This window comes from Octopus sinensis, linkage group LG2 (genome assembly GCF_006345805.1).
Source record: "Octopus sinensis linkage group LG2, ASM634580v1, whole genome shotgun sequence".
NCBI classification, from domain to species: domain Eukaryota; kingdom Metazoa; phylum Mollusca; class Cephalopoda; order Octopoda; family Octopodidae; genus Octopus; species Octopus sinensis.
Genome location: NC_042998.1, coordinates 104,828,648 through 104,850,694, shown reverse-complemented (window position 1 = coordinate 104,850,694; position 22,047 = coordinate 104,828,648). Strand labels below are relative to the sequence as shown.

Below are 22,047 nucleotides of genomic sequence, written 5' to 3'. Positions count from 1 at the left end.
ATGTATATATATATATAATATATATATATATATATATATATATATATATAATATATATATATATATATACATATATACGACGGGCATATTTCAGTTTCCGTCTTCCACATCCACTCACAAGGCTTTGGTCGGCCCGAGGCTATAGTAGAAGACACTTGCCCATGGTGCCACGCAGTGGGAATGAACTCGGAACTATGTAGTTGGTAAGCAAGTTACTTACCACACAGCCACTCCTGCGCCTATAGTTGTTTCTATCTATCTATCTATCTATCTATCTATCTATCTATCTATCTATATATATATATATATATATATAAGCACACGCATATATTCATGTATACATATATTTATGCATACGATGTATGAATGTTCAGTGAAAAGACGAAAAAAAACCCAACCGAATTGACAGTCAACAACACACTCACATTGCTGTTACTACTATTGACTCATGTCAACTATTCATTCACTTCGCCAGGTAATTCCTCATGTAAGTCCCCGGGCCACCAAAAGCAGTGTAGATATGAGCATGACTTAGTAAACCAGCACATACCGAAACAGCTGTAGATAAAATGAGATTTCTGAAATAAGATTCAGGTCGCTTGCTTTGTGTTCCCATTAATATTTTGCCTCCATAAACATTTCATTTAGGCAATTTTAAACATTATGCAATATTATATCTGTTATTGTCAGGGCATATATTAGAGCTTAAGGATATGCTAATAGATTGATCTCTAGAATTCTGTTAATATAGTTTTCCGTGCATATGCACCTATTGAATATATACGGGACATAGGATATATTACAACATATATGTGAAAAATGATAATTATATAATTCAATGAATGAAATCAAATTGAAAACATTACCTTTCAAATCATAGTAGGTTTTTGTACACATAGTTCCGACTACGAAACCAACTACTGGGCCAAAAATTCCAATAGCTGTGATAATACCTAAAATCACATTTATATTATATTAAAATACATCTATAGATTACATGTATGCAACAATACATACATAGAAACAAACTCATGCATATACATTTATGGATTTATATCTATATATGCATATATATATGTATATATATAGACATACATTAAATTTATATATATACATATATTACATATATGTACATATACATATGCATGTATAAATATATTCAAAAAGTGTTAACTGAATATAGAGCAGTGATAAGAAAGAAAGATGACAAAGGAATAATTGATTATCTTATGAACTATATTAGTTTACAGCTGTTTCTGGTATTAGATGTAGTGGACTCATAGTTGAGTGCCTGAAAAAGACCCTATTGCTTCATCGGAGCTTCGAATATGAAGTGTAATTTATTTGGGAAAGAATTACATTTGTGCCTATATAGGAAAAGCCATCAACAATGAAAAAATGTTAATATAGATGTATGTAAGAAAAGTGTATGTCCAAATAGCAATTTGATGAATTAGGGGAAATACATGAATACATACGTACGTGTGCAATTTAAGGTATCAGCAGATACACTTTACATATATACATCTGTATTGACTTTTCTCATTGTTGATGCTATTCCCTGTGTAAGTAGAAATGTAATTCTTTCCCAAATAAATTGCGTTTCATTTTCGAAGCTACGATGAAGCTATAAATTGTTATTCAGGCACCCAGTTAAAAGTCAACTGCGTCTTATAGTAGCTAATGAAGTTGTAAGTTAATGTAGCTGTAAGTTAAGGAATTGACAAGATTTAAGTTAAATGACGAATGAACGATAATTGACGTTTTTATGAAAATTGGTGGGCTCATTGGAAGCATTCGTCTGGGCTCAAATCTCCATAAATATGAGTGTCTAAATCTCTTAGTTTAGGGCAAATGCTCAAATGGGTATAATTTGGGTCAAAATGAATATCAAATATAATTTATCCTAAGCATAAATTTAACACATTATCTCATTAAGCAAGTAATTATTAGTTGTTATAACAGTACCAGTCACACTTTTGTCCGTACTGTAACGAACTGGGAGTCCATATACTTGACATTACCGGCAAAAAGGTGTTCCAGCATGGCCGCAGTCAAATGACTGAAACAAGTAAAAACACAGACACACACACATAAATACATACGAGGAAATACAGTAGAACAAAGCGTGGTAAGCAAAACAAATGGAACTTAGACAATATGTTACCGATATATTTCCCAGTCTGTGTTTTTTTGACATTATTGTCTATATAAGAGGTCGTCATTGGCCTCCGAACAGATTTGGCCACTCCTTGTAATACCATCCCAACGGCAATTAGAGTTAAGGCCCAAACATTCGAATGTGTGTTGTTTTGACTCTTTGTCACCATAATCTTTTCCTGTTGTTTGCACATATAATCTTCATCAGTTATATTTCGTTGATCTGGTGATAATATGAAAAATAAAAATAAAAAATATGTATACATACAAACAGGCATATATGTGTAGATCTACGTTATGCACATGCACACCCACCCACACACATGCACACACTCCCACACACATGCACATACACACACAAACACGTGTGTGTGTATATATATATACATACATATATGTATATATATATATATATATATATATATATATATATATATATACATATATACATGCACATACTTATACACACATATTGTTAATAAATGGAAAATACGTGAGGTTTGGGAGAAGTAGGAGATAACTAGTTCGAAAATTGGAAAGCGATAAACGCTTCTAGCCTTTTGCTTCTGTATTATTTCATTGTATTTGTATAGGTTTTACAAATGCATGAATATTATTACATAGGCATGCATATTGATGGTCGTCAACCACATTGCAAATCTGTAATAATGTAAATAATTTCTATAATTGATATATTTTCAAATAATTTTAGCTTTGAATGTCGCATATGATGGAAGGAGGAAAGACCTCAATGGATAGAATATTTACCTTGAGAAGCGTATAGTAGAGACAGAAAAATCAAAGGGAGGAAACTAGGTGACTGTCCACTGGTAGTAGGAGTATGTTGGATGTGGTCTGAGCTGCTTCTGTGTGCAACAACAGTACATTCCATATTACATATGCCAATGATGATCTTACCTAAGCTTTGTACACATACGATATCTTTGTACACATACGATATCTGATCAGAATTGAATTGTTTCCTGGCCCAAACAAGTAATCGTAGTCTTTGTGTTGACGATTTGGCGACATTATTATATAAGTGGAGTTGCCATGAAAGATGTCCAAAGATTGCGAGTTTCAGATTTTGTATAGTAACGGTTGAAAGTTTCAATTGTTTATTGTTTATGACTGGATGTTTTGTTTCATAGATATGTGTTGAGGTTGTGTCTTTCACCTTCTGTTCGTTTAAAATCAACTAGGTTATTACGTTCACTTTGAAAAATGTCCTCAAGATCATTGCTCATGGAAGAAGTGTATGTTTAGCGTAAGATGTCTGTTTAGGTTACGTGGATGATGCCTATGGAAGGAAAATTTAAAAGCTATAAGAAAATTACATCATCTGAAGAGGAATGCAATAATATTATAAGGGACATATGTCATTTGAAAGAAGTCTGCAGGAGACAATATCGGATTTTAGGGTCGGAAGGAACTCTTTTAGCACATGCTGCAGGATTGCTATTGAACAGCAATTTTTGATCCAAAAAAGAAAACGGAAGACAAATGTTTACTACAGACGGGAAATTTAACATAGAGGTTCTTATGCTATATTGATAAAGTAGTAGGCTTTATGCATGTGACTTTACTCTTGTGAAGTTCAAAAACAATAACTTCAGGTGAAATACTGGTATCACAGTAAGTTTCTGTTAAATCTCGGACTACGGAAGAGAGGTTGAGGTAGATTCAACTCTTTCTGTTTGCAGCAATATGTTCGTAGATGACAGGATTGGAGATTACCTTTCACTAGTAAAAGATATTCCTAAAGAGAGTGAGCGAACGATTGAAAGAAAAAAAGAGGTGGGTAATGATTTGGCAAAGGATAGATCTAATGAGGGTAATGATGTAATGGTATGTTTGCAAACAGGATGACTCAATTAGTTGGGTTTGAGTACATAATGAAATTTAAGTACTTGACGTCTGAATAAATATGGTACCGAAAATGAGAGCGTGATGAAGTCTAGATTGTGGGCGGGGAGCTTCGAGGAAAGTGAGTAGTAATATATAGACAATTTCTTCCTTTAGGATGCTACCAACAGAATCCTCTTGCTTGAGAACATGTTGGACAGGATGATTCTGCAAAGTTGGTACAGGTCATCTTAACAACAGACCAACAGGCTATGGTGCACTTTGAAAACTGAGATCTTACAGAAAGTGAGACGCAAGGTAGCACTATTTTTATTCTATATGATGTCTTACAAGTGTTGTTTTATAATCTCCCGGAAAGTAATGACGGTTACCTTCTCCCAAATGTCATAGCTGGCGCTTTTTTGTTTGTTTATCTATACTGTTGGAAGTTTCAGCCCACTCTAAGCCGAATGAATATTTTGAATATGAAGCACATTTACTCCTGGTTGTAGTCGGCAGAGAAATGGTAAAGCTTCGACAAATTGTCTAACTTAAATTTCAATAGGATGTTGTGTATTAGAAAATGTGAAGGTTATTGTTTTGATTACGCAATGATCGGTCGGTATAACGGGTGCAAAAACGACAATGTTTATGTGAAATTTAAATTTAAGGGTGAGGTACAACTCAAAGATAGTCAGTGTGTTCATGTGACTGCCAGAAATACTGAGAAGCTTCCATGATATATTTGCGTGTGTCAGTATCTGTTAGTATGGTTGTTTTTACGACTCAGCATCCATGCTTTATTTTTATAAGCAATCCATTCATTATCTTGAGCAAATTTATATATTTTTTTAATGCTGGATTTTTACTTCAAATTTTATCTAAAGTTGGGGAAAACCTCTCATAGAAAGCATCCCGTATTTTTTCTGCTGTCTAACATAGTTTATTTGGGGAAATTATTTCAGCTTCTGCAAAAACAAAATGAGTGCAGAGAAAGAAAATGACGTTACCGATAGCTTGTAGAACTGAAGAAAAATGGTAAGAACAGAGGAAAACATTTTCGCTGATGTTAGGTAAAAATTTAAGTTGAAGATTAATTGTAAACTATACCTGCATGAAAGGATGTCACCCAGTCGGATACATTCTGCTCATTTATGGTTTCCGTAGGAGTATCAAGGTAAAACGGTAATGCACATATTAAACCCCCTATCCCGAAAATAAAAGTACTGACAGCGAGAATTCTTGGCACATGTCCGTTACGAAAAATATGACTTATAAATAACACTACCAAAGAAAATCCTATGTCATTGCATGCCAAAATAAAGCCACTGCTTGCGCTGGAGAAATTGAACTGGCGTTCTAAGGTTGTCACCTGGGATACTAGGTATGGGCTGAGTGTTGATGAAGTGAGAATTGAACCCACAGAGAAGAAAATAAATGAATACATATTGTTGAGAGGTTGTATACAAGCAGGATGAAACGCTCCAATTCCACACTGAGTATCAGAATCGTCGCGATAGTCGTCATTCGTTCTTCGTTTTCTTTCCTTTTCTTCATTTTTGTAAAATAATAAAACTTCATCGCTTTCATTTGCCATTTTGCTTTCAGGCAGAAGATTTACTCGTTGTTCATTATGAGTCCGCATATTTCCTATTGGAAAGCAATCCTTTTCTGTTCTATCTGATCTAGTAAGTCCTTCCATTATTGTATGGGTTCCTGAAATAATAAACATGTAAAGTTACAATATGTACGATATCATTCACGGTAATGTGTGAATAATATTCCTAAGGTCAACTTTTACTCACTCGCGGCCAAATTGATGCTTTACCACTAATTCGGTTTTAGCTCAATCTTAATTCGGTTTTATGTACTATGATGAACCAACATTTTAACATAATATAATCGAAATTTGGTTCAGTAGTAAAAAAGGTCTGATAAAAAATGCAGGGCCAAAAATGGGAGAGCAACGCCTGATATTTACTTTGACTCGTAATTTCTCAGTTATACGAAAAGCAAACTATTCTTTAAATAGTGTTTTACAAGAACTCGATGAATAGAATATTTTGGTGAACATCTTGTAAAAAGATATGAGATAGAAAGAAAGTTATGCAGCTATAAACAGCCCAAAACTTGGTAAGTAACGCCTAAAATTGATTTGGCTCAAAATATCTCAGGTATTTCAAAAGCAACTATACTTTAATCTCTCTATATATAAAACTGAGAATGTGTGTGTGTCTGTCTGTCTGTGTGTTTCCGTAAAACTTGAGAACTACACAACCAATTTCATTCAAATTTTACACATGCTTTACTTAGGGTCCGGGGAGGGTCATCGGCAAAAAATGTTCAACTTCTTGCCTAGGGCGAGCCCACAGCAATATTATATCTTCCCCACTGTGATTCCCTAAAACTTGAGAACGACACAACCAATTTCATTCAAATTTTACACATGCCTTACTTAGGGTCCATGTAGTTTCATGGGCAAAAAATGTTCAACTTCTTGCCTAGGGCGAGCCCATAGCAATATCATATCTTCTCCACTATTTCAGTATTACGTGTTAAAAGTGAAACAAAAACATTTCTCTATTTTATGTCAGATACTTTCACTTTAACAATAAAAATTAGAGATAATAACAACAATTGAATTATATGTAGTAAGTAATTATTAAAATTAGACTAAAGTATAATATAATAATTAAATCGTAACATAATAATTAAAAGTAAAAATAGCAATTGGTATAAAATTGCATCAATGACTTGAACTTGAATAAGTGGTTTCATATGAATAGGAATAAATAGAAAATAAAATTTAAGTGCAGAAATGGAATAGTCCAGATGGAACTGTGCACATACCATTTACCACGGCTTTTACATTAGATTATCTGTCAATTAGCTAGCATTAAGTATCTATATGAAGTTTGGCTGTATATAATGTCTGTTTTCTCGAACAGACGCTTCTACTGAGTACTGCTTGGTTTATTTCTGATCCATAAAGGACTATAGCTTCAACTGAGTACTGCTTTTTGATTCACCGTAAGGTTTGTTGTAATTATCATTACTGTTTAACTATTGTTATCACGTTTGTTGGTTCCTCGTAAGGAAAGCATTGTTGTGTTGCATTTGTTAAATAATTGTAAGCCGTAACCCTCCCCCTTTTGGAGAAAACCTTTGGTTATTGTTTAAAAATTGAATTGTGTCCCTGTTTGGGGAAATTGACAATATTTTCACCGTTTATACGGAAGCATTTTTGTTAAAATGTCTTCGATAGAAGAAAGTCCAAAAATGAATTTCGCTGCAGCCGTCAGCGGGCGCGAACTCATTAAAATTAAAATGGAAGAAATACAAACCTTTTTCGGATTGATCACCAACAAAGACGATGAATCTAGGATAACACCATCAAACAAAATAAAAAATTAAATTAAAGAAAAAACTATTGTCTATAAAGTATACAATGTAGAGAAAAAAAGATTTGAACACCTGGAGGAAAGCACCATTGAAAAGTGTCTTGGTGCGACTATGAAAGATATCAAGTATCTATCCAGAGGCGGTAAATTCGCCACAATAGAAGCAAGGTTCGAGTCAACGGAGCATGCAAGGGAGTACTCGACTCGAACTTTGCAAAGTGGAAATATTTTATTTTTACTTTTATATTTGGGACGTAGGATGTCCCGGATAAAAATTTAAAATGTCCCCCCAGAAGTAGAGGTAGGCTGGATTGTAGCCACACTTCTATACAAGAGGGAGGACAAGATACAATTGATCGAAATTGCAAGAGACGGGCCAACAATTCCAGTCTGTTATATATTCCAGTCTGACCCGGCAACGCCGGGTCATAATGCTAGTATGTTTTAAAAAGAACTCGATGAGTAGAATCTTTTTTGTGAAAACCCCCATAAAAGATATTAGATATAAAAAAGTTATGCAGCTTTAAGTGATGAAAGAAGTGATATGTTGTTTCCAACTTTTACTCACTCGCGGCCAATTCAACACTTTATCACTAATTCAGTTTTATCTCAACATTAATTCGGATTTTTGCACTATGATGGACCAATAGTAAGCAACAGTTTGGCACAAAATAATCGAAATTTGGTTCTATAGAAAAAAGTTATAAAAAATGTAGGGTCAAAAATGGGAGAGTAATGCCTAATATTTACTTTGACTCGAAATTTCCGAGTTATTGAAAAAAAACTATACTTTAATTATAACTATTTAAATGAACTCGATGAACAGAATCTTTTGGTACAGATCTCGTTAAAAAATATTGGAAAGAAAGTTAAGTAGCTTTAAGTAGACAAAATATTGGTGCAAAAAGTTCTAGGCCGCAGTGGAGTCTTCATTAAGGAGCAGCCACAAGAATTTGATAGCAGTGTGTCATGGGAGGCATACTGAGTCCAGTTTGAGCTATTGGCTGACCAGAATGGATGGGACGATGGGCAAAGAACAGTTCAGTTTGCTGTTAGTCTAAAGGGAGATGTACTAGAGGTAATGAGCCAGTTGCCTGTGGAGGACAGAAGCTGTTATTCTTCCTTAGTTGAATTGCTAAAGAAAAGATATGGCATTTTGTGCCATATCTTTTAAGTGTACAGTAACGATTTCGGACCTGCGTAAGAGCTAGAGAAACACTAGAACAGCTTGCCTAGAAACTTTTTGCTCTTCTTCTGAAAGAGCAGTTTATGCACACTTTGGGCGGTACATAGCTCTAAGTTCAAGTGAAACAGGCATTGCCTAGAGCTCTGGAATTTGAGTCATATGTAAGGATTTGCACCAGAAGATTCTAGGTGGGCTACAGTTCCGGATTCAAAGTAAGGAAGTACGTGAAGCAGGAAGAAAATTTAATGAAAGTTGTTGGTGCTGCAAGAAGGTCGGACATAAAAGAAGAAAGAATAAGAGATTGTTGGAATACATTGTTGGCACTGTAGGAAGCCAGGACACATGATGCAAAATTGCTACAGCTTGAAGGGAGAGCAAAGGGAGGACGGCAGTAAAAAGTCCACACTTACGATAGAGTGTTGGACATGTGGTGAAAAGGAACATCTCAGTTTTGACTGCCCTATACGAAAGAAGGATAGTAAGAAGGTAACGAAAAACAAAGGAGAGTTGGAAAACTAAAAGGTGTTGGCGTTAAGGGGCAACCGCTAGCCGAATATTCCAAAGAAGTCCCAGCCCCGAGAAGATGTAAAAGGACTGTAATTGACAGCATACAAGTAGATGGTAGAATTGACGGCCAGAAGTGTCGCCTTGTGATTGATTCGGCCTCGGAGCAGACTTTTGTGAGACCCAAGATGCTATAGCATCGAGGCCTACCAGAGTCACCACGGCAGTTGTTATCGGACACTGTACTGAACTGAAAGAACCGGTTGATGTCCTGATTGAAGTTGCAGGACAAAAGGTGGTGCTTCCAGTCTACGTGGTGAAGATGAAGTATCCTTGTCTCTTAGGTCTGGACTACTTGGCGTATATGAGGTGTCAACTAGACATCTGCTCTTTGAAGCTTTGGGTGAAAAGAAGATTAGTCATTGTCAAGGTAGTAAAGTGAACTATTGCTGGTGGTGAGGTGAAAGCGTTACGGACGACTGCTCCAGTGTAGTGTGAAGCACACTGCAGTTTTCTAGTCGACCTAATTCATTAGATTTCTCATTGCTCATAGCTAATGCTTTATATTTTTTCTATTATTGCCCTCTTAATTTTTTTCTGATAAATATTAATTATAAAATTGATTCTAATTGGGCAGATTTCATAAGACTCAATTTAAAATTTCTAACAAAAATGAATAGGCATGAACTATTGATCAATAAGAAATGAAATATGCAAAAGTAAGCTAAATTTATTGTTAGAATAAAAATTATCAAATTTTCTGCATAACCTATAAAAAAAGTGGACTAGAATGAAAAATGCGAGCAATGGATAACAATATTCTTAGGTATTTAATAAACCTGGGAAAATACAGGACAAGGAGAAAGCCTAAAATAAAATAAAAGAACTTAAAATATTGCAGCTAAAATAAAATTCCCCTCTCAGTCCGCTCTTGTGTTCAGTTTTATACACTAATGACCTAATTCTCATCCACATCTGACAACACCCACACTATCTTACACACTTCTATAACTTTCCATGACCATGCGTCATTCAAACGCAACCAAGACACATCAAGCCTGGTTTGATTACATAAATTGACATTGAGAGAATCTTTCTTTGGGGTGCTGTACCGACCTTGTTTCTGTCGAAAGCGAAATTCTCAAACACTTCTCATTTCAAGAAAATACCATCGCATCACACTCCCACTAAACATTAGTGATACTCAGTTACAGCCCCCACCCCCAGTTATTCCAAAAGCTGGACCCACTATCACCGATGATCACTCCTGGCAAAAGCGCATCCTTAGCCGAGTTATGACAGAATCCCAAAGACTAGCTCTTCTCTTTAGGGCCAGAAGGTATTTCAGCCTTCAGTAGCTGCTGAAATTCTACAAAGCTCAGGCGAAATCCACAACAGAATACTGCTCACATATTTGAAACGATGTTACATCTATGCACAAAGACATTCTACGTCACGACCAGACATGGGTTACTCGACTAATTGGAGTTCAGTTACTAACGGACACTACTTAACTTCTGACTCTCAGAGGTGCTGTCACCACTCTGCCTTTTCTATCATTGTCATGATAATCTCTGTTCCTTGGAGCTGGTTTGTCTCGCATCCCAACTACTCACGCACCTACGACCTACTCATCTTTCCATCTTTCGTCTAATCCACTCGGTGAACATTTATCATCCACTATGCCCAGACCAGCCCCACTACCCTGAATATTCATTCAATCCTCTCAGTTAACATTTACTATCCAGTATACCCAGACCATTTCCAGCAGAATATCGGTCCTCTGGAAGCACTTCTCTGTTCATATCTTTCCTGCAGGAGTTGAACTACAACAGCTCAAATTCAGAATATTAACGACATCAAACTAACCGGTTTCTCAAGGTATGCAAAGGTCATTGGCAATACCCACTTCTCAAGGCTCATCAAATGAGAATATAAGAAAGAAAAACATGTAGAGAGTCTCAAGTTGATAGTATCAAAATTAAAGCTTCATTTTCTGTTTTAATCGGATATTTGTCGAAAATCACGTGAAACTATCACGTGAAAATCTCAAGAATCTAATTGCAATGTAAAATTCTTTAATTTGTCTGTAATACTTCCATGTCAAACAAAATAGAATAAAATGGCTTCCTAGCTGACGAAAGGAAAATTTTATAACAGAATATATGATGAAATACTGCATTCGAAAGTAAGTGAATTAAAGGATGGAAGCTGAAGTTAACTGACTGTAAATATGGAATAAGGTCGATCACATAGAAGGACCATTTCCTCTGACCTTTATAACTTCCTCCTCTACTCATCTATTTTCCCCCATTCTCTCCATTTCTCTCTCTCTCTCTTTCTCCATCCTACAGTCTTTCACTCTATCCACATTCCACTACCCACCATGTTCTTTTGCCAACTTCACCTTTGGACATATCTCCTCATTCTATTTCATATTCACTCTAAATTTTATTCGGTTTTGTCTCATTTCCCTTTTCAAATTATGCTCATCTTTTTCTCTTTTCTATTATTTTATTCTCACCATCCATTCATAATTTTCCATTTCTCTTTGTCTCTGTTTCTCTCTCATGTATTTCATCTCCTCTTCTTTTTATTTTTCTCTTTCTCTCAATTATCCATTATTTTTAGATATTCCCCCACCTATCTCTCTTTTTGTCTCCTCCCCGTTTTCTCTGCGCTTTACGTATTTTCTCATTTCCATCATACCTAGTTCTATCAATGGTAATCATATGCTACACAAGCACACGGCAGGACATAATGCATTGCACGCGCATTTTTCTCTTTAAGAAGTTAAAACAACTTATACAGCGAATAAAAGGCAACATAGTTTCATAAAAATTAATCTGTGATATTCAAAAAATTTACAGACGAATAATGGTATATCCGCTTCTTAAAGATTAGTCTGTTATATATTAAAATTTACATGACAATAATGATATATTTGGAAAATAGCTTTTTTATGCAGGCACAATGTTTTGAGAAGTGAACAGACGATGCCATCGATTCCAGTTGCAGACTTCAGCTCACTACGGCAAACCAATGAGATTTTCGTAAGCTATACAGTTATTCGTTCCTTACATACTTTATTCATTTATTCATTATGTTTCAAATTAAGTATTTTTGACATAAATGAAAATCTGATTTATAGTCAAACCACCAGTTGATTTGACTAGTTATCATTCTAATAAATAGTCTCATAAACAATTCATATTAGAAGAAGGAAGATGATATCCATATCTAAACTAAGAACGAAGATAAAATAAAATCGAGTGTTTGTCTATCAAACTTTGCTAAGAAAGTCATTAAGTTTGCGGAGAAATCAAAACAAGTGTGAGTGTTTGTGTGTGTGTGTATGTTTGTGTGAGTGTGTGTATGTGTCAGTCTGTGTGCGCGTGCACATACATACATACATGCATACATACATACATACATACATACATACATACATACATTGAGACATCTGTAATTACTCTATCCAGATTACAAATTCAGGTTTATACCTGTAATTACTGGAGCCCTGGGATATGTAACACACTGCCTAAATACCAATCTTGAGAAATTAGGCTTCTCAAAACCAGAAAGGAGAAAGCTAATTCGAAGACTACAGATCCAATCCATCACTAGAACTGTTAATATCTGTAAAACTTTCCAGAAGTTTATCATTTAAATATATATATGAGCATGTATAGATATGCAACTATATGCATGAGAATACAATGCATAAAACATACAAATCTTCACATACATACATACATGCATACATACATACATACATACATACATACATACATACATACATACATACATACGTACGTACATACGTACGTACATACATACATACATACATACATACATACATACATACATACATACATACATACATACATACATACATTCAAAAATACCTTGTTGATGATGAAATTCCAATGAAGGAGCCTTGGATCTAGGTTAGAAACCGGTTATTTCTCTATTAGCAAGAAATCTCGAAATAAACTGAATAATGACATATATTGTCCTTGAGATTGCACCTAGAAAGTTACCCTCCGATGTACAAATCCAAGAAAGCTTATTTCTGGAAGACCAGTTTTCTTTCTGCATGTCACCGATGTTATCCAAAGCAAAGACAAAGGCTGATACAGATTGGCACCAGTGACGTAGCAATTCATTTCTATAGCTGAGTGAACTGGAGCAACGGGAAATAAAGTGTCTTGCTCAAGAACACAACACAAAGCCCGGTCCAGGAATCAAACTCACTACCTCATGATTGTGAGCCCGACGCTCTAGCCTGTGAACCATATACTTTCATATACATAAATGTACACATTCATACATACAAGCACACACACATACGCTCGTATGTACATACATACATCCTTTAATGTCACATTGTATCACTTAGATAACATCTGCTAATCAGTAAATAAAGAGATGAATACATTACATGCATACTTAAAAGTGAGAGAGTAACATCTTCAGAGTTGGAGATGAACTAATGAGCAGGTTCTCTGAGATTACAAATGTCCCATGTGACCTGAAGGAGGCCTACCTAAACAGAAGCTCAAAGGAGAAGCGGGTATCATACCATCAAAAAGCAATGCATGGATACATATCCCGTAAGTGAGGGAGCAACGCCAGTATTGCCACGAAGAATAGCCTCTCCTGGACCTGCAATAGATATTGGGTCATCACATAAATAATGCGGTTGTTTTTATACTTCTTTTATTTTTCAAAATTAAGGTAAAGTTCTTTTTTAAGCTAAAATATACACTCCTTCATATTCTACAATACTCTTCCATCTATCTGGTAGACTTGCAAAGCCCCTCTTCCAAAATTCATTTGTCTGTGACGAAAAATACTCCTTCAGTACTGTTCTGAAGACGTCTACAGAATTGATATTTTTTCCGTCCAAATGATTTCAAAGACTGTGGAATAAATGATAATCAGATCGGACAATTTACGGCGAATATGGTGGGTGGGGCATCGTTTCCCATTCAAACTGCTCCAGCCTTTGGAATGTCATCCTCGCTGTAGGTAGCCGAGCATTATCCTGATGGTAGAACAGCTTTCGTCTTCAAACGAAAGATGGTCGTTTTTCTTCTAGCTCAGGTGTCGATGAATCGTTGAATGACCAAATCCAAGCTTCTCTGCTAGTTCCACAAAATTTACGATGGTATTTTCTCCCACCAGGGTTTGCAGGACGTCCTCGTCGAGCTCTACAGACCTTCTAGGACGAGGCTTGTCTTCTAGGCTGTAGTTTCTGGCTCGGAATTTCTGAAACAACCGCTGACACTGGGTTACGCTTGTTGTCCGATCCCCATATACTGCATTAATATTCATCGCACTTTCCGTCGCGTTGTTGTCTTTATTGAACTCATAAAGTAAAATATGCCGAATATACGCCTTTGTCACTTCCATTATAGTTTTGAAAAATAACTTAAAATCGAACTGCCTTCTTCAAAACTAGCACTAAGAATAAGTATAAGGCAAAATTACACCTGCTTTAATAGCAAGTTGATGCAGGGAGTTTATCCTATCCTCTTCCGACTTTTAGTTCATACTATTGAAAAAAAGCGCATTATTTATGAGATGACCCAATAATTACATCACGATCTAGAAGGATATAGTTTCGCTATCCATGAACAAGAGGTAGCTACCAGACACCTGATAAACAAGAGGGACAAATATATCTCTAAACCTCTACCGTTGTGGAGGATATCGCACACTTCATTAATAGCTGCCCCAAAATGTCTACAAAATAATAGTTGTCCCTGAGACATGATATACTTGCAAAGGTTATCTACAACGCTATCCGCAGGAAGAATTTCCTTGACATAATGTTAGTATGTATTAAGTTCATATTGTCAGAACCAGCACGTATTCATGCCTATAAAAACAAGGAATACTGGTATCAATTCGGTGTTAACATAACAGACCTGATATTTTTCTGCGGAACAAGGAACAAAATTCATGCACTGTTGTAGAGGTCAGCCACCCAGCGGATGTGTATGTACGCTGACAAGTCCAGGGAAAAGAGAAAATTTATGGTGTATTAATATGGATTTTACAGTTCTTGTACCTTGACTATGAATTCCCATTTGCTCCTATCATCATAGGCGCATTAGGCTGTGTACCTATAAATTTACACAAAAACCTTGAAATACTAGGATTTTCGAAGAAAGAGCAAAAGAAACTGACTCTGATTCTCCACATCCAATTTATTAGCGTCACAGTGAAGATTTGTAAGTCATTCCTAAAATTCTCAATCTGAGATTCCTTAGATGGATAGATGCACACAATTAGATATGTGCATTGCCAGTTCAACCAACACACTAACTCAACCACATTTCTACAAACACCGTGAAGTCTCTTAACTCAAAACGTTTTGGCATTTTTGTATATACACATAGACAAGGTCACATACACATGCGTCGTATTCTCTTCACTCCTGATTAACAAACCTGATTAATTTGCGCCTTGTCCCAGTTGTTGACTCGTATTAAGTTCAAGGACAGGCACTCGCTGTATTATATGAACGTCAATCCAGTTTTGGTTTAAAATATCCCTTTTGCATCATTGTTTATAAAACTGACAAATGTCCTTGCTGAAGAGGTCGATTGGTTGCATCCAAAATAGTTGAATTTTAGACGAGGCCTACATAAAATCCTAAGTATTGTTGATAGTTTCAATTTAAAAACAAATTAAGGGAAACTGTAAGGGAATGACTGTATTAATATTTCTCGCTACTAAAGACAAGGCCTGAAAATTTTTCTGGGGATGGGGTGGTTGGGAAGGTAAGTCGATTACTTCGACCCCAGTACTCAACTGGTGCTTAATTTATTGACCCCGAAAGGATGAAAGGCAAAGTCGACCTCGGTGGAATTTGAACTCAGAACATAAAAACGCACGAAATGCGGCTAAGCATTTTGCCACTGTGTATTAATAATAACCACAATTTATTCTCATCGTGTATTCGTCGTGGTCATGAAATGGTAACCGACATAATTAGCCTGTGTTTCTTTTTTTACCGGCTTAATCACAAATCGGTTACTTATTCCCCTGACCACAGAGAGAGTAGTAGGTAATATCTTTTCCTATTATATATCTTTATATATAAAAGTGAGGTTGTGTGTCTGTCTCCTACGATTTAGATTCCTAACTACTCTCACATTTTGCGGTGCAGTTTAACCAAAACCGGGTATCTTATAGTCGTGATTCATATCGAGCCCTTCTGGGTATTAGCGTGCGTCTACGATGAGTCTACGATTTTAAAAATAATTTACCATAATTTTTTTTCCATTTGAATGCATTTTCTCGCTATTATATAAGGGAAGTAACTCTCTAAAAATGTCTACAATGAGTCAACGATTTAAAAAAAAATTTTCCATCATTTTCTTTCAATTTTTAATGCATTTTTTTGCTATTTTTTGGCTATAACTCTCTAAAAATGCTTATATAGTTATTTCCCTTACAAACCCGAGCAACGCCGGGTGATACTGCTAGTATATATATAAACAGTAAGGTGGTGAGCCGGTAGAATCGTTACCACGCCGGTCAAAATGCATAGAAGTACTTCGTCCAGCTTTTAAATTCCGCCAAGGTCGACTTTTCGTGATCAATAAAATAAGTACCAGTTTATCACTGGAGTGTTTGAAATCGACTTACTCTCTCTCCGAAACTGCTGGCCTTGCCAAAATTAGAAACCAATATATATATAAACATAGATCTAAACTTTGCTCTTATTTAGCGCAAGCTTTGGCAACGTTGAATTATTATTATCGTTTTCTGTTTTTTTTAGACTGAGTATATTAAGTTAATCAAACCGTCTCCAGTTTTTGACTGGTACTTTTTTTTACTCTAGAATGAGAAAAGCTAAAGATAGCTCCGGTGGGGTTTTAACAGAGGACGTTAAGAGTAAAAAAGAAAAAAAAAATCCGCAAGTCATTTTAGTCAACACTTTAACGATTGACTGAGAAGCACCACATGGTGCTTTGATAAACGGATGTATAAAATGAATGAATTTATATAGGTGTATTTATAGTAACCACTTATTGTTATCCTTATCAGGAAAATTTGGTGCCGTTGTTAAGTCACACGTTACTTTTTCCTTGTTGTGGCCAGAATGAAATGATCAACCTGCTTTTTATTTTTGTCACTTTTTTAAAAATCTGATGTTCTACCATGTAGAAGAGGGCAGAACAGATCAGTACTATGCCAGTTTGTAAATACTATAGATAATTTTGGGCTACAATGGTAAGAACATTCCATATCTGATCTCTGATGAAACTGTAAAAATGACTGAAACTAGATAAATCGATATATTTTTCTGGCCATAGAGGATTTTGTTTTAATTACAATGTTTAATTTCCTGAGCGAGGAATCTCTTACTTTCCTCTATCTCTCTTTTTCTCTCTCTCTTTCCCCTTTCTCTCTCTGTCTCCGTCTGTCTCTCTCAATCTCTCTTTCTCTCTCTCTCTCTCTCTCTCTGTCTTTCTCTATCGCTCTTTCTCTTTCTCTTCAAGTGTTATACCCGTCTTTTAGGTGATCGCTAACCTCCTCAAAGTTTAAAAATCCGCGATTTTTCTTGAGAAGCATTTAGATGTAGTTTCCCGTTTTACCTTCCGCATAGTACCTTTTGAACCGCTATGCAGGACACTGCTTCACGTGAAGTTAGAACAGCCCACACCCGAGGTGGCGATGCTTCACGCCGCATGTTCCATCCCTTACATTAGTAATAGAGCCATCTTCTGTCATGATTGTAGGCTTGAGAAATATTGGTTCCAAATGTTGGCACAAAGCCAGTAATTTCGGGTGAGGAGGTAAGTCGTATTGTAGGATAACACTTGTCAAAAGTGTCACTCAGGGAGACTGAACCAGAAACCATGTGGTTCAAAAGCAAACCTTTTACCACAGAGCCACACCTGCGCCTATAAACATGGTTCGTATTTGCATAGCAATATAGATCGAATACACAGACATTATTGAAATACTCTTTACTCTGTTACTTGTTTCAGTCATTTGACTGCGGTCATGCTAGAGCACTGCCTTTAGTCGAGCAAATCGACCCCAGGACTTATTCTTTGTAAGCCTAGTACTTATTCTATCAGTCTCTTTTGCCGAACCGCTATGTTACGGGGGACGTAAACACACCAGCATCGGTTGACAAGCGATGTTGGGGGGACAAACACACACACACACACACACACACACCACACACACACACACACACATATATATATATATATATATATATATTATATATATATATATATATATATACACATACATATATACGACGGATTGCGTTGTAGATAACGTTTGCAATTAGTTTCCGTCTACCAAATCCACTCACAAGGCTTTGGTCGGCCCGAGGCTATAGTAGAAGACACTTGCCCGAGGTGCCACGCAGTGGGACTGAACCCGGAAGCATGTGGTCGCTAAGCAAGATACTTACCACTCAGCTACTCCTGCGCCTATGTATAAATTAATATATAATTACACACACACACACATACACACACACACATATTATAACATACATATATAAGAGTTTGTAGTGACAGAATTTATTTGAAGTAACGCGACACTTGAACATGTATAAACAAAGATTCCAAACAATGTAATTATTAATATTAGTTTCAAATTTGGCACAAGACCAACCATTTCGGAGGAAAAGGAAAGTTGAATACATCAACGATGGTGATCAACTGGGACATATTTTATCGATTCCGAAAGGATGAAATATAAAGTCGACCTCGGTGGAATTCGAACACGCAACGTAAAGACATGCAATGCCGCTAAGCATTTTGCCCGGTGCAGTAACGATTCTACCAGCTCACCGCCCTACTGTAAATCTTGATTTTCAAATTTTGACACAGCGCATTTTTGGTTGGAGTGTGGCGGGGTGTAAATCGATTACATCGATCCCTAGTACTCAGCTGGTATCTTTTTTATCGACCCTGTAAGGATGACAGGCTAAGCCAGCCTCGGCAGGATTTGAACTCAGAACGTAAAGACGGACGAAATGCTGCTATGTTCGCCGCCTTAAAGGAAATATTGATTCCAAACTTTGGCACAAGACCAACAATTTTGGGGATGGAGCAAATCGATTGCATCGGTTATAGTGATCAAAGAGTATTTATTTTACCGACCCCGAAAGGAATGAAAGACAAAATCGACCTCGGCGGAATTTGAACTCAGAATGTAAAGACGAACGAAATACTGCTAGGCATTTTTTCCGGTCTGCCTGTTCGCCGCTTTAATGTAAATAGTAATATTATTTTTATATATGAAATATAGTTAATTATTTACATCATGCAATACTTAAAATTAAGCGTACTTTATCAAACAGAAATTAGTATTTAGAGATGATATGAAAGGTTTCAGAATGCAACTGATTGGTTGTCCACGCGATGTCACATAATGGTTCACAGTGAACTTTGTTCAAGAGTAAAATATAAACGTTAAATAGCCATTGCTGTCTGATAAAGAATGACGTTCGCATTATGTAAAAATTGTTGTTTATTTTACACAAAATAATAGTAATTGTGTATCTTTATGATAATGATGATTATGGTGGTAGTGGTGGAGATGGAGGTGGTGGTGGAAGTGGTGGTGGTGGAGGTGGTGGCGGTGGAGGTGACGGTGGTGACTGGATAGTGAAAAGTGTATTTTTTTAAATTGAACTGTCTTTTTTTAATATCACCTATCACTTAACGCATGCATATAAGTGCAATTCCGTGAAACATCCACTCTTATTTACGTAGCTGATATATGCAGTTTAACTAAAGGTTGTATCATAGGTATAGGATTCTTTTTGCTTGTTTATGAGGAAACATGGGAAAAATAAGAGTTAATATTTATTTTATGAGTGCTGTGTATTAAGTCTATAAAATTGTGAAGAAAGTATATAAAGTGCATTAAGTAATCATCATATTCCAATTTCTTTCATTTTTTCAATCAGTAGCAGATAAGCGACCATCTTTCCATACAGACACAACACCGGCAACGCTTTCAGTTTTTTAGATAAAGTTTTCAAAAATAACCCAATAGGTTTACCATTAATTCCGTGAAATATTCACGGGTCCCGCTCGTATATATTATCGGTATATGAAACATATATCTAATAATGAACTCAGTACATATTCTGTAGTTAATTATTTAGGTTTTAAACATGTTATTTCGAGAACATAACTGTGTTTCAAATTTATCACTTATATGAAAGTACTTTCCCTATTCTCTGAAAGAATTTTTACCATTTGTCTTGGATAAAATAGCATAGACATTTATCAGTGTCGGGAGACTTTTATACCTTTATCTTAAAAGATTACTTCTTTCTTAGTTATAATATTTCCGGCAAGTTTATCAAATCTTCAGTTTTTCTGGAACTTCCACAACACAGGAAGGTACCATTTACTTAAACAATGCAATAAAGAAACAAGCAAGGAAACACTATATGCTTCCTCAGTTTTCTCACAATGATTGACCAATTGTTCTCAAATCACATGCTCAGGACTATGGGGAATGGTAAGATAAATTGCTTATACTGGAACACCTTAAATCATAGGTTTGTTCACTTAAAGTTAATTTAATGATAAATAACAACAAATTAGATCGTATGATAAGACTAAGGTCAAGATATATTTTACTATTCCAAACAAACCATAAAAGAAACACAAGTTATTGAAAAATAATTAATCTAAAATAAATTCCTAATTTCAACACATTATGCTTGAAGTCACACGTGTGTCTATTTCTGCATCATTTAATTCCTGTGTATTAATGATTTCCATTCATTCACGATGCAGTGGTGAAATGAGCTACTGTGTTGGTCTTGGCCTTTTCTTGAATGTGGTTTCCGCCCGCCTTATACTGCAGATTGAAGTTTGTAAGTAGATAAGTTTGCGCAGTATAACATGTTATTACGGGTTTGTAGCTTTTCATCAGTCAGGTCTTTCTGTTGCTGAAGTTACACGTTGGTTTTTCCCGCTGCTGCTGTTGTCGCAGGATATCTGCATTTTGGTTCTTTACTGTGTTTTCCATATTGCTCATACGACATGAGTTCGCTTTCACATTGTTTATGTTGGCAACACATACGTTTTAACAACACACATACAATGTGATATATAGTGAATTACAGAGTATAACATTCCTATTTCTTTTTCTGTTGAAACAGTTGCTGTTTATCTCTAATAACAGTATTTATCAACCGCAATTTTTGATAAATTATTGATTGCCTTCAGCTTTGCATTCCATATGGCAACTGCAGATCGAATTATTATGATATTAGTCATAAACATATGTATGTGACTTCAAACGGCGCATGCGTCAACGTTTGTAATGATCGTAATTAGCTGCATCAGAGATGTACACCACAGGTTCCAGCAAAACCTCGCATTACTCACCAACGGTTTCATTTTATAAAAAATGCATGACTTTATCAAGTTGCCACTATCCTGTTTGGATTATACGTGATGAAACTGATTGATTGCTGCCGTTATTATTGTTGTTTAGTATCAAACACATCTTAGTCAAGTGATCTTTGATTAAAGATATTCCACTGGAGACCAAAGACACCCTTAGTCTTTTACTCATATACCCTAGTCGTTTTCTCAGTGACACAGGACCACATTATCTAACGTGTCAATTCTTAATCCAGAATACTACAATTGGAAGGAGATGTAATTTCATGTTAATAGCATGTCGAGCTCTAAAATAGAAGGGCCTCTAGCCAACGGGGAAATAGCACAATGGAACATTTTGCGTATTAAATATAAATTATCTAAGTCTCACGTATAATAAGTTGAAATACTTCAATCAACTGAGTAGCTCTAAGCAATTAGAAGACAAAACGACTCGCACAACCATTGTATACGATTACTCTTAAATCTTTTACTGATTTATTCATTAATCTGCATCGATTTCAGTAAACTAAAAATTACTAAGTTTTAT

The 22,047-nt window shown here is 35.8% G+C and overlaps 1 protein-coding gene across 2 annotated transcripts in view; it reads right to left on the bottom strand.

Moving 5' to 3' along the window:
- LOC115222395 (solute carrier organic anion transporter family member 1B1-like) overlaps positions 1 to 22,047 on the bottom strand; it is a 48,268-nt gene that overhangs the window by 22,593 nt on the left and 3,628 nt on the right. The window contains exons 2-4 of one of the 2 annotated variants that reach the window (XM_029792631.2): positions 5,116 to 5,721; positions 2,168 to 2,383; positions 867 to 953 (exon numbers count right to left, since the gene is read on the bottom strand). In XM_029792631.2, coding sequence (XP_029648491.1) covers positions 867 to 953; positions 2,168 to 2,383; positions 5,116 to 5,707 — 895 coding nt within the window. In that variant the 5' untranslated portion in view covers positions 5,708 to 5,721. Of the gene's footprint in view, positions 1 to 866; positions 954 to 2,167; positions 2,384 to 2,928; positions 3,458 to 5,115; positions 5,722 to 22,047 lie in introns of those variants that run through there. The other variant, XM_036498770.1, reaches the window with a different exon arrangement.